This window comes from Ostrea edulis, chromosome 1 (genome assembly GCF_947568905.1).
Source record: "Ostrea edulis chromosome 1, xbOstEdul1.1, whole genome shotgun sequence".
NCBI lineage: Eukaryota > Metazoa > Mollusca > Bivalvia > Ostreida > Ostreidae > Ostrea > Ostrea edulis.
Window position 1 is genome coordinate 94,645,890 of NC_079164.1, and position 14,416 is coordinate 94,660,305.

General features: G+C 34.1%; 1 protein-coding gene across 7 annotated transcripts in view; it reads left to right on the forward strand.

Annotated features, from left to right (window-relative positions):
* LOC125673214 (copine-3-like) overlaps positions 1-14,087 on the forward strand; it is a 51,750-nt gene extending 37,663 nt beyond the window's left edge. For all 7 annotated transcript variants that reach the window (XM_048909695.2, XM_048909686.2, XM_056166825.1 and 4 more), the window contains 7 exons: positions 638-721; positions 816-875; positions 1,170-1,303; positions 1,628-1,731; positions 2,772-2,914; positions 5,406-5,642; positions 11,959-14,087. In XM_048909695.2, the coding sequence (XP_048765652.2) occupies positions 638-721; positions 816-875; positions 1,170-1,303; positions 1,628-1,731; positions 2,772-2,914; positions 5,406-5,642; positions 11,959-12,075 (879 nt within the window). In that variant the 3' untranslated portion in view covers positions 12,076-14,087. The remainder of the gene's footprint in view (positions 1-637; positions 722-815; positions 876-1,169; positions 1,304-1,627; positions 1,732-2,771; positions 2,915-5,405; positions 5,643-11,958) is intronic.
* Positions 14,088-14,416: the final 329 nt, after the last annotated feature.

Here is a 14,416-nt window from a genome sequence, read left to right on the forward strand (position 1 = left end):
TTTCTTAAAGTACCGTATGTTCCCATGTTTTGATATCCCCCGAAAACAAACGAGACATCTGTTACTTATATTTATACTGTGTACCATGTACATACAGTGTATGTATTCTGTGTTTTTATAAGTTAGGCTGATACACCACTCACATGTCACAATTTACATTGAGAATTATATTCAATGAAGCATCAAAGATTTATTTTTGACAAAACAGTGGTAAAAATAAATATTCATTACATAGTTACGTATAGGTAAAAATAAATATGTATTTTAAATATTAGCACACAGTTATATATCGACTTTGTATTTAAATATTTTTACAGTAATATATCGACTTTGTACTTTAGATATTAGTACACAGTTATATATCGACTTTGTACTTTAGATATTAGTACACAGTTATATATCGACTTTGTATTTTAAATATTAGCACACAGTTATATATCAACTTTGTATTTAAATATTTTTACAGTAATATATCGACTTTGTACTTTAGATATTAGTACACAGTTATATATCGACTTTGTACTTTTAGTGCACAGTTATATATCGACTTTGTACTTTAGATATTAGTTCACAGTTATATATCGCCTTTGTATTTTAAATATTAGTACACAGTTATATATCGACTTTGTATTTTCAGGCCCAGTATCCTTGTATTAATCCAAAGAAACAATCGAAAAAGAAATACCAAAACTCCGGCGTTATACACTTGACAGAGCTGAAGGTAATGGTGGTCTGAAAGGAGACTGCAGTATTTGATTTTTAGAATATGTTGAAATATTCATGTAAAATTCTATTTACCCCACTCTTTTTTGCAGATTTTCAAGCAGCCATCCTTCCTAGAATTTGTTTATGGAGGAATGCAAATAAACTTTACTGTAAGTGGACAAAGAGTAAAGTCATTTACCATATTTACCCCAATAACCACCCCTGTCTCTCTAAGTACCCAATGTCCTTTTTCAAGTTGAAAATACATAAATTATGTAAATATATTTGATAGATTTGTAAATGCCATATTATGCCATATTACAAAGTACACATGAGGTGTCAGATCCACCCTCTGAGTTCATAAAACCAATCTTAAGGATGATACACCTAACCTTATAGTCAATTCACAGTAACACATAATTATAATAAGATATGTTATATTGCTATTGTTTTCCTATTTCCAGGTTGGGATTGATTTCACTGGATCCAATGGGAACCCTGCTAATCCCAACTCTCTACACTACATCAACCCTTACCAGCCTAATGAATACATGCAAGCCATACAGGCAGTAGGCAATGTCTGTCAGGATTACGATACGTAAGGGAGACCACTCTTGTTACATTTATTTACTTCAGCACGTTTCAATACTAGTTTATTTTGTCATCCACAGTTATATGTGTGTGATATATATATATATATATATATATATGATTATTTGAGAGCAAGTTTATGGGTTTATGATTGTGCATTTTTCCATGATAAACTGTTTCCAGCAATTGTATTTTACAAATTCATAATTGTGAATTTTTTAGCAGTTTCTCAACACTGATAAGTTAGTTTACAAGTTTAAAATTTGAATTTTTTCACTGTTTCTCAACACGGATAAGTTAGTTTACAAGTTTAAAATTTGAATTTTTTCAGAGATAAATTGTTTCCTGCTCTTGGATTTGGTGCCAAATTGCCAGATGGGAAAGTATCTATGGAGTTTGCCATCAACTTTAACCCTAGCAACCCATACTGTGCAGGTTATTTATCAAACTCCCTGAAAGTTTCCTTCCTAAAGATGTTAATTACACTGTACATTTGAAGTAGAGCTTTATTGTACGTACATGAACAAAGGGAGATAATGTATAAATGAAGTATCTTCACAAGTACTTGTCACACTCTACTGTGTAAACATGGGTGAGAGGAGAATGGCTATTTTATTTTCATTTGATGATTTTATGTGAACACGATGTTGACATTTAGATCCGCAGAGAAGAGAATAAAGTAATAGCTAGGTGTACTATAGAAACCTGATGAAATACAGTTGTTTGAATGGTATAAATTATCTGCTGTTGTAGGAATTGAACACATTATCTGCTTTTGTAGGAACTGTACACATTATCTGCTGTTGTAGGAATTGAACACATTATCTGCTGTTGTAGGAACTGTACACATTATCTGCTGTTGTAGGAATTGAACACATTATCTGCTGTTGTAGGAACTGTACACATTATCTGCTGTTGTAGGAATTGAACACATTATGTACTGTTGTAGGAACTGTACAAATTATCTGCTATTGTAGGAATTGAACATATTATCTACTGTTGTAGGAACTGTACACATTATCTGCTGTTGTAGGAACTGTACACATTATCTGCTGTTGTAGGAATTGAACACATTATCTGCTGTTGTAGGAACTGTACACATTATCTGTTGTTGTAGGAACTGTACACATCTGTTGTTGTAGGAACTGTACACATTATCTGTTGTTGTAGGAACTGTACACATTATCTGTTGTTGTAGGAACTGTACACATCTGCTGTTGTAGGAACTGTACACATTATCTGTTGTTGTAGGAACTGTACACATTATCTGCTGTTGTAGAAACTGTACACATTATCTGTTGTTGTAGGAACTGTACACATTATCTGTTGTTGTAGGAACTGTACACATTATCTGCTGTTGTAGGAATTGTACACATTATCTGCTGTTGTAGGAATTGTACACATTATCTGCTGTTGTAGGAATTGTACACATTATCTGCTGTTGTAGGAACTGTACACATTATCTGTTGTTGTAGGAATTGGTGGTGTTCTAGAAGCATACAAGACATGTATACAGAGAGTGAACCTTTATGGCCCCACTAATGTGGCGCCCATCGTATACCACGTTGCCAGGTTCGCAGAACAGGGCCAGAAGGAAGAAGGCACCAAAGGGGCACATGTGGGTACCAGTTTCCAATATTAATATAAGAAATATTTTAAATAGCATGTGAGGTGGTGATACAAGTTGTTGATGTGGAAACTCCATTCCTAAATGGCTTCGCTATTTTTACCCACGTGCTGGAGATGGTGCATTACCTTATTGTCATGTTGCTATTGATTTATTATGTATTTCAATTTTGATATTCGATATTCACACTGATAGTTGAGATCATTGTTATCATTGTTAGTCACATCTGTGTGGCTGGACATACATGTGTAACAGATTGGTCCTTTATGTTTGTGTGTGTTTGTCTGCTAGTTAATTATCTGTGTTCACATTGTATCTTTATGTTGGTGTGTTTGTCTGTTTGTTAGTTATCTGTGTTCACATTGTATCTTTATGTTTGTGTGTGTTTGTCTGTTTGTTAGTTATTTGTGTTCACATTGTATCTTTATGTTTGTGTGTGTTTGTCTGTTTGTTAGTTATCTGTGTTCACATTGTATCTTTATGTTTGTGTGTTTGTGTGTGTTTGTTTGTTAGTTATCTGTGTTCACATTGTATCTTTATGTTTGTATGTTTGTGTGTGTTTGTCTGCTTGTTAGTTATCTGTGTTCACATTGTATCTTTATGTTTGTATGTTTGTGTGTGTTTGTCTGCTTGTTAGTTATCTGTGTTTACATTGTATCTTTATGTTTGTGTGTGTTTGTCTGTTTGTTAGTTTTCTGTGTTCACATTGTATCTTTATGTTGGTGTGTTTGTCTGTTTGTTAGTTATCTGTGTTCACATTGTATCTTTATGTTGGTGTGTTTGTCTGTTTGTTAGTTATCTGTGTTCACATTGTATCTCTATGTTTGTATGTTTGTTAGTTATCTGTGTTCACATTGTATCTTTATGTTGGTGTGTTTGTCTGTTTGTTAGTTATCTGTGTTCACATTGTATCTCTATGTTTGTATGTTTGTTAGTTATCTGTGTTCACACTGTATCTTTATGTTGGTGTGTTTGTCTGTTTGTTAGTTATCTGTGTTCACATTGTATCTTTATGTTGGTGTGTTTGTGTGTTTGTTAGTTATCTGTGTTCACACTGTATCTTTATGTTGGTGTGTTTGTCTGTTTGTTAGTTATCTGTTTTCACATTGTATCTCTATGTTTGTATGTTTGTGTGTTTGTTAGTTATCTGTGTTCACACTGTATCTTTATGTTGGTGTGTTTGTCTGTTTGTTAGTTATCTGTTTTCACATTGTATCTCTATGTTTGTATGTTTGTGTGTTTGTTAGTTATCTGTGTTCACACTGTATCTTTATGTTGGTGTGTTTGTCTGTTTGTTAGTTATCTGTGTTCACATTGTATCTTTATGTTGGTGTGTGTTTGTCTGCTTGTTAATTATCTGTGTTCACATTGTATCTTTATGTTGGTGTGTTTGTCTGTTTGTTAGTTATCTGTGTTCACATTGTATCTTTATGTTGGTGTGTTTGTGTGTGTTTGTTTGTTAGTTATCTGTGTTCACATTGTATCTTTATGTTTGTGTGTGTTTGTCTGTTTGTTAGTTATCTGTGTTCACATTGTATCTTTATGTTTGTGTGTGTTTGTCTGTTTGTTAGTTATCTGTGTTCACATTGTATCTTTATGTTGGTGTGTGTTTGTCTGCTTGTTAGTTATCTGTGTTCACATTGTATCTTTATGTTGGTGTGTTTGTCTGTTTGTTAGTTATCTGTGTTCACATTGTATCTTTATGTTGGTGTGTTTGTGTGTGTTTGTCTGTTTGTTAGTTATCTGTGTTCACATTGTATCTTTATGTTGGTGTGTTTGTGTGTGTTTGTCTGTTTGTTAGTTATCTGTGTTCACATTGTATCTTTATGTTGGTGTGTTTGTCTGTTTGTTAGTTATCTGTGTTTACATTGTATCTTTATGTTGGTGTGTTTGTCTGCTTGTTAGTTATCTGTGTTCACATTGTATCTTTATGTTGGTGTGTTTGTCTGTTTGTTAGTTATCTGTGTTCACATTGTATTTTGCACACTGTAAGATAAAGGAGACAGTCAACATTTTCTAATTATAAACCCAAGCAAGTTACATGTGTAATCTGAAACTCAAGATCACATGATGAAATTCAAATTTATCAGATACTTGGTAATATTATTCCGATTCTGCAGTGTGATTTTTCTCATTTCACTTCTGATGTAGGATACGAATTTGTATATGTGTTGTAAATGTACACCATGAAATCAACAAAAATTTCACCTCTTAAATTACAATATTTACATTTACAAATTGTAATGATAGCCATTTGCTCATGAATATGCTGCACATATGAATTTTGATAAATATAAAGTATGTCTGTTTTAATGACAGGGAATTTGCAACAGAAGTAAATGTAGAATGTAAATATAAGAAATAAGTTTCATTTTTAATGCTCTTCATGAATAGTATGCCATCGTGAAGCTTTGCATTCATACCCTCATGTAATTTCAAAAATGAAATTAGTTCTTTTTAATGTCATTTCTGTTTTGTACAGGCATATTTCGTCCTTCTCCTGTTGACTGACGGGATTATCACAGACATGGACAAGACGAGGGACGCCATTGTTTACGCCTCAGGCCTGCCGATGTCCCTCATTATTGTGGGGGTGGGGGAGGCAGATTTCAGCGACATGAACTTTCTGGATGGTGATGACGGAGTACTGAAAGGAGCCAATGGCAGGCCGGCTCTGAGGGACATTGTGCAATTCGTGCCTTTCAGGGATTTCAAGATGGTGAGTAATACGAGAATGGAGAAGAGCCATTTAGAATGATTTTCACTTCATTTAAGTCAGATTTTAATCAAAGGATTACATTGATATGAAAATGACATGAAATACAGTTGAACTTTGGTATCTTGAACACTGATATCTTGAATACCATGGATATGTCAAAGTGATTTGGAAGTCCCAACCACTTATTCTTTAAGTATTTTATCCTCTATATTTGGGATCTTTGGATATTTCGAAGTTTTTTCTCAGTCCCATTGAGTTTGAGATAACAAGGTTTGACTGTATAAGGTTTCAGCTTTCATTAAAAAATCATTTTCTTTGACGAATTTCAGATGAACATTAAGGTCTGTACAGTTCACTTAGTGCTATGCAGTATCTAGGATCTCACAATGCATCACATTCTTAAATTAGGGATGGCAAATTTCTTGCCGGTTTACTGGTTGCTTGGCCAAACAAAATTATTTCATATTATACTACAGTTGAACTTCTGTATCTGGAACACCGATATCTCGGATACCATGGATATGTTGAAGTGATTTAGAAGTCCCAACCTCTTATTCTTAAAAATATTTTTACTATCGATATCTTGAATATCATGGTACCTCATATCTGTGTTGCTACCATTTGACATAGCTGCAGAATGATCTGTCCCAGTATTTTTTCAGAGAGCTACAGTTCTGCATCTACATTTGACACATCTTTAAATTTCTATCAAAACTTTATAAAACATTCTGAATATAGATCAGCTAAATTATATGTCTTTAAAAAAAATGCAGTGCTTTAACCCATAACAAGGAAGATACGCATTTTTACGCATCTCAAGTGGACATGGCAACAAAATCAACTTTTACGATATTCTTTTTAGAAAGTTCTAAATCTGTCATTTATAGGTAGACAACACTAAAACTACAGAGAAATGCATGTTATAGTAAAACTCGAATATAGCGAACACGGATATAGCGAAATTACGGCTATAGCGGAGTGAAATCGAATTCGCTATATTAGAGTTTTACTGTTATATGTTTTTAACACATTAATTTCTCTGTCATGTAAGGGGTAATAGAGCAAACACATATTATATTTGATAAAGATTTATGTTTTGCAGTCCACGTTTTCAAGGGGAAATGATAGCAACCGTTGCATCATATGGTGACATCAGAGGGAAAAAAAGATATAATTAAGGACGACAGACCTAATTCGAAATTTTGCACTTCTGCGCAGAAAGCCGCGCACATCGCTATTTACAGTCTCCGTGCATTGTGATGTCGCTGCAATTGTTTCATCACATTATGGACATGCGAAATTTACGAACTGAACTTGAGACTGTATATTTCTTTCATTATACAAGTAATACATCTTATTTTAATCCATATTTCATATGAATTCTTCAATAAAGTCGATTTATAGAATTCCCGTAACTTTTGTATCTGTGAATCCGTGAATTTAAAAAATCTGTCCGTGATTCTTCCGTGTTTTATGTATAATTTCTGGGATTCCGTAATTGTCCGTGTTTTTACAACCTTCCGCACATATGGGATGAATCAAACTGTCTTACGTATGTACAACGAAGTAAAAAAAAAATGTAGACTCTTTTGTTATTAAAATTTTACTTCTGAATATAGTTTATATCATGAATATTTTTATCAATAGTAATTACTGTATTACTCTATAAACAATTAATGATTTACGGCATGCACCAGAAGCGTATTACTCAAAAACCGACGACAATATCTATTTACAACCAACTGCGGAAAAGAGGGTAGAATTATATTTTGAAATCTTTCGACCATTCATTAAAATGACAAAGAGATAATGACTAAAACCGTATCAATCAACAACAAACGAAGAACAGAGGCAGGACCGGGGGTAGTTTCTCGGCTGACAATAAACACGCTATCGCCCCTACCCATTGGATAGATATTTTATTATTATTCCTCTTCCGACAAAAAAAACCCCAAATCGTTCCGTCATAATGTTGGGAACAGCTGTTATAGTTGTGACGTTGAATACGCTGCTGTGCTTTGTATTTGACGTCACAGTGCCAAATTGCGCGGAAAATCGACCCTGCCGTTGAATAGTTTGAAGACTATCATCCTAGCGCAGATCTTAGCACAGAACCGATCACACGGCAGAGATACACATATCTTGGCGAAAATAGTCGGCTTATCGTCATCTTTTGATATAGAGAAAAATACATTCAGGTAGAATAATATGCGTCTGAGATTGCAATTACCAATCAACATGTACCACCGTATTACAAAAACATGTATATATGCATTTACATTCAATACAAGTAGCCTACAAGAAATATCAGAATTCCTTTATTAAAATAGATTTATGCTACTCTTAAGCTTAACTTATAAAAATGTTTCAGGGAATAAAAGTCCATTTTGTTTCTGAGATTGTTCATAAGAAAAATCTTATAGATGAAGATGACACTTGAAGTACATGTTAGATCCTATCTTGAAACTGTCCGACAAGTCATGTACTTGATCTCTTATCATGTATGCTTTTATTCAAACATTTGAATTTATTTAGAAAGGTTGAAGATTATGAAAATGAAAACAAAATATGCACATTACATATAGGCCTACACTATATATACAAATCCGTTGTCTTAAGCTGCATACTGAGCTCTATATCGGATTTATTGAATTTGTGACAGTTCATACATTACATATTTTGACACCACCCCTGGAATATTATGCAATGACTCAGTGTTTATATATGATTGGTGAACTTTTTCCTAATCCGTGTGATTATTTAGTATAAAGGAAAAGTATGAAACTACAAGTAGAAAACCTATCCATTTCTTATTCAATGACATTTTCCTTGAAAACTGGCCAAAAATCGTCCTTTGACATGCTCCCCTGAAAAAGAATTGCCGATGACCCATACTTTTTTTCTTATAATTAGTAAGCTTATTGTCTTTTTAAAATCATCCTTTAATTTGGTATAAAACTCTATTGTAGAATTTTTTAAATTTTAACTTTTGTATTGCACATTGGAAATTTCCCTATATTTCCTTTGCAATTACGACTACTTCATAGTCAACTTTTGAAACGCCCCCCGGTGAAAATCAAATACGATTTTCATTTGGTTTTTTCATTGATTTTAACTCATTAATGCATGCTTTACCTTATATCAAAATTTGAATAAAATCTCTATTGTAGAAACGAATTAGGTCCGTCACCCTTAATCATAGAGCACTTGTTAAGGAATGGTTACATCGTACTGTTTTCAGAGTACTTCAAAACTTTTTCACTGATTACTGTAGATTCCTAAATATACAAAAGGAATTTATTATCGCATAATTTCGCGAGAGGCGTCACTTGCGAAATATAATTAAATTAAATAAAATTACTTGCTTCTATTTTTTGGTTGTTATAATACATGTAACAGACTACATAGGAATTCATGTTCACGTGATCGGATGTCTTTGAGTGATTTCGCCGTAAGTATTCGTGTTCACGTGATCGGACGTCTTTGAGTGATTTCGCCGTAAGTATTCGTGTTCACGTGATCGGACGTCTTTGAGTCATTTCGCCGTAAGTATTCGTGTTCACGTGATCGGACGTCTTTGAGTCATTTCGCCGTAAGTATTCGTGTTCACGTGATCGGACGTCTTTGAGTCATTTCGCCGTAAGTATTCGTGTTCACGTGATCGGACGTCTTTGAGTCATTTCGCCGTAAGTATTCGTGTTCACGTGATCGGACGTCTTTGAGTCATTTCGCCTTAAGTACTCGTGTAAAAGAAGGAATCTACGGTAGCCGTTATCAATGTACTTTGTAAACTTTTTCACTGAAAATGCTGTCTGTGCAGAATTGCATGCATGGAAACAGGCATTTAGAATAAAGGGTTGGGGTCCCCCCTTCCTCTTATTTAGCTCACCTGAGCCGAAGGCTCAAGTGAGCTTTTCTGATCAAAATTTGTCTGTTGGCTGTCGTCGGTGTTATTGTAAACTTTTCACATTCACTCCCGGGGGTAGGTTGGGGCCACAATAGGGGATCAAAGTTTTACATAGAAATATATAAGGAAAATCTTTAAAAATCTTCTCAAGAACCACTGAGCCAGAAGAGCTGACATTTACATGAAAGTTTCCTGATATAATGCAGATTCAAGTTTGTTCAAATCATGGCTTCAGGGAGTAGGATGGGGCCATAATAGGGGATCAAAGTTTTACATAGAAATATATAGGGAAAATCTTTTAAAATCTTCTTCTCAAGAACCACTGAGCCAGAAGAACTGACATTTACATAAAAGTTTCCTGATATAATGCAGATTCAAGTTTGTTCAAATCATAGCCTCAGGGAGTAGGATGGGGCCACAATAGGGGATCAAAGTTTTACATAGAAATATATAGGGAAAATCTTTTAAAATCTTCTTCTCAAGAACCAATGAGCCAGAAGAACTGAGATTTACATGAAAGCTTCCAGACATAGTGCAGATTCAAGTTTGTTCAAATCAAATGTTGCAGTTAACCAGATCGATCAGATTAACCAGTTACTTAGTTGTGATGTGTTACAGTTAACCAGATCAATCAGATTAACCAGTTATTTAGTTGTGATGTGTTGCAGTTAACCAGTTAATCAAATGTGATTTGAACCAGTTAACCAGATCAATCAGATTAATCAATTGTGATGTGTTGCAGTTAACCAGATCAATCAGATTAATCAATTGTGATGTGTTGCAGTTAACCAGATCAATCAGATTAACCAGTTACTTAGTTGTGATGTGTTGCAGTTAACCAGATTGATCAGATTAACCAGTCAATTGATTGTGATGTGTTGCAGTTAACCAACTTGATTGCCATCCCTACTTTAATTAAACAAGTTTAAAAAATTTAACCAACCTTTGAAGAATATTTTTGAATAAAAATTTTGAAAATTTATTACACTTCTGAAAAATGTGTATGAATAGCTTGTCATTACCTACTGAATAAGGTTATACCACCTTGTTTTAAATATTGTTAGATATACTTGGGTATCTTGAACACCAATATCTTGAATACCATGGATATGTTGGGAGTGATTCGGAAGTCCCAGTCACTTAATCTTTAAGTATTTTATTCTTGCTATCTTAAATCCTTGGATATCTCAAAGTTTTTAGCTCACCTGAGCTGAAAGCTCAAGTGAGTTTTTCTGATCACCTGTTGTCTGTCTGTCTGTAAACTTTCACATTTTCAACTTCCTCTCCAGAACCACCTGGCCAATTTCAACCAAACTTGGCACAAAGCATCCTTGGGTGAAGGGGACTCAAGTTCATTCAATCGAAGGGCAATGTCCCCTTCAAAGGGGAGATAATCAGAAAAATGCAGAAATAGGGTGGGGTCATTTTAAAATCTTCTCAAGAACCACTGGGCTAGAAGAGCTTAAATTTACATGAAATCTTCTTGACATAATGCAGATTCAAGTTTGTTAAAACCATGACCCCCAGGGATAGGTTGGGGCCACAATAGGGGATCAAATTTTTACATACAATTATATAGGGAAAATCTTTTAAAAAGCATTCTTCTCAAGAACCACTGGGCCAGGAAAGTACAAATTTACTGGAAAGCTTCCTGACATAATGCAAATTCAAAATTGTTAAAAATATAAGAACCATTGGGCCAAAGAATTCTACATTTACCTGAAAGCTTCCTGACATAATGCAGATTAAAGTTTGTAAAAAATCATGGCCCCTGGGGGTAGATTTTGGCCACAATAGGGATCAAAGTTTTACATGAAAATATGTAAGGAAAATCTTTAAATATGGGCAAAGGTAACTCAGGTGAGTGATGTGGCCCATGGGCCTCTTGTTCTTGGTCCCATCAAGTTCAAGAGAACAAGGTTTGACTGTACATAGTCAGATGATAGAATGCTAGTAAATACATGAACATGCTAAATCTTCTTTATATGATATAATGGTAGAACAGTGCTGTGAACTTCAGCTTTGCTAGACCCATTTGGTTTAGACAACTTTTAAAAAATTATTACTTAGTATTAAAGATTTAAGTTATAAAATGTATATGAAAATTGCACATCTGGTTTAGTTACACTGTATATTTTTGCACCACTTTTCTTCCTTTGCAAGTCAAAGTTTATAGTCTTCAACTCTGAGGGGAAAAGAGCAGGAAATATCATATACTGCTTAGATAGTAAAACCCACTTTCTTTTTCCCACTGACAGACTACTAGCTAAAATATATTTCAAAACTTCAGTATTAAAAATGTATGTAAATTTTTCCTTTTTGAATTTTTACACTGCATTTTATGTATACATGTATTTATAATTTTACGTATATTTAATTTAATTTTTAATTTTACGTATCCTTTTTCAGACTTCTGGTGCCGAGCTGGCTCGACATGTTTTAGCCGAAGTTCCCCAACAAGTGGTTCAGTACTACAAGATGAGGAAGATCCCCCCCAAACCCAGACCGGCTCCACAAGGAACTTAAAACAGCTGCTGTATAATAATTAATAATTTATTTTAGTTGTGTGTAATTATTGAATACAAGTGTAGGACAGCTTTGGTGCTCTGGACATAATACGTAGTGTGTAGTTTTTTTCTTGTAATTTTATTAAGTGGCATTGTACTAAACTTACAGATTACCAATACGTGAATATTTTAATTTTTCCTCCATTTATATAATTCTATGATATAAAGTTTACCATGTTTCAGGGCCACATTTTACAATAGAACTTGCAACTAAGACCAAAATCTTCTTTTGCAATGTATTTCATTCTTTACGTTGATGAAATTGTGATTCTAATGTAAATAAGAATTTAGTTATGCAATTTCATACAGTTATAATTATGATCTTACAAAATGAATGAAGTTGATGAATTTTTAGAACAATGCAACATTTCTAGTCTTAAGCTCTTTTCTAATTAGGGACCTGATGCTACCAAAAACAAAAAACAAAGAATTGTGAGGGGATAAAAAGGGAGATCAGCTATACATGTACAAGACTTGTGCAATAATTAGGAGAGAGAGAGAGAGAGAGAGAGAGAGAGAGAGAGAGAGAGAGAGAGAGAGAGATTTTGAGCTGTGCTGATTATGAATTTTCGTTTTATAATGTGCTCAATTTCCATGCAATAAGTCAGGGAAAATGATTATAATATTGCTTCAACAGTAACGATCAAATAAATTATTTGTCTATAAACATAAAGCTAACATAAACTAATATCTGAAATCTTATTTTGACATTTTCTATCTGTCCTACCAGACATTTCTCTCACTAGATATTCTGCCGTCATTTCTTCTATGAACCTCTTTACAGCTCTTTTGACAGAAGGCCCATGTGAGCTTTCCTGAGTGGATCAAATCATGTATGTTGTTGCATATATGTGAAACATTTCACATTCTCAACTTGTTTTCCAGAACGACTTGGCCAAATTTTCAAACTTTGCACAATGTTTCCTTCGGTAAAGGGGGTTCAAGACAAAGGGTCATGCCGTTTCCATGTGGAATTAGGAAATACATGTAGTATTAAAAATAGGGCGAGGTTATTTGGAAATATTCCTCGAAATACCACTAGTTTAAAAAATATGACATTTATATCCTCATAGCTTTATTACTGCTTATAAAGTGCCAAGTGTTGAAATATGCAGGGGCACGTTTTACAAAAGAACTTACGACTTACAACCACCTTTACATACTGGAATTTTCCAGTTCATTGTAAGATCATTCACTCCATATGCAAAACATTTTTTGTAAAATGTTGAAAATTAAGCCTTAGAAAAGTTTTACTTCATTCATTCAAAATAATAACTGTGTAATACAATATAAGACTTGCGACTTTTTCGCAAGTTGTTTTGTAAAACGGGCCCCAGCATTCTTCATCCAGCTATGTAGCTCTAAGTTTGTTCTTACCTTGACTTTATGGTGTAGGATGGGGTCATAATAGATAGAAATGTATTTTTATGATAAGAAATACTTGATTTTTACTTTGGAATCCAAAACTATAATTTGATTAATGTGAATGAACAGTGTAGATTATTTAATCTTTGCCCCTCTCCCTACAACCAAAGGGCCAGGCTCTCTACAAGTGTGAATTAAAAAATAGTCTCATTCACAAGGAGACTTTATGGTCTGGCAAAACAAATGCAATTCTTATAGAAAGGAATATAGTTGTTTGTATCATGATACACCACCCCCACCTACCCTGGGCGGAGTAGACACACAGTAGAAATGAAAACATTACTCTGTGAGAATCTTTGCATAACAATAGAGTTAATAGGGCCTTTAAACTTTGAGTAAGTACCCCAAGACAGGAAGTGGTATTCATAGGAGTTGTCTAACGGCAGGTCTTGGCCACAGCTAGTGTATCGAGGCACATCTCTTTATTGAACAAGGCACTCGGGGTGAACATTGTGACCCATGGGCATCTGGGTTCATTTTATTTTCAAGCTTCCTTTTATACATTATTGCTGCTGAAAATTTTCTATTAAATTCAGTTAAACTTCACTTATTCTTGTTTTATATTTAAGAGAGAAATAAATTTCATTTTTGAAAATTACAAGGGCATGGACTGTGATGCTCCACGCCAGTATACTTAGTGAAATGCGTTATAGTGGGTCATGAAAAGTACACAGACATGAAGCGTTGCAATCCATACCCTCGTGTATTTTTAAAAGTGAAATTTATTTTTTATATGTACATTCTACTTTCACTTCTGTTGGAATTCCCATTCATTAAAATAGACGTACTATGTGTATCAAGATTCATACACGATTGGAAAAAATGGGAGATCTGCCATGCGTGCAACTAGCCAGATACCTGGAAGGGGGCCCACT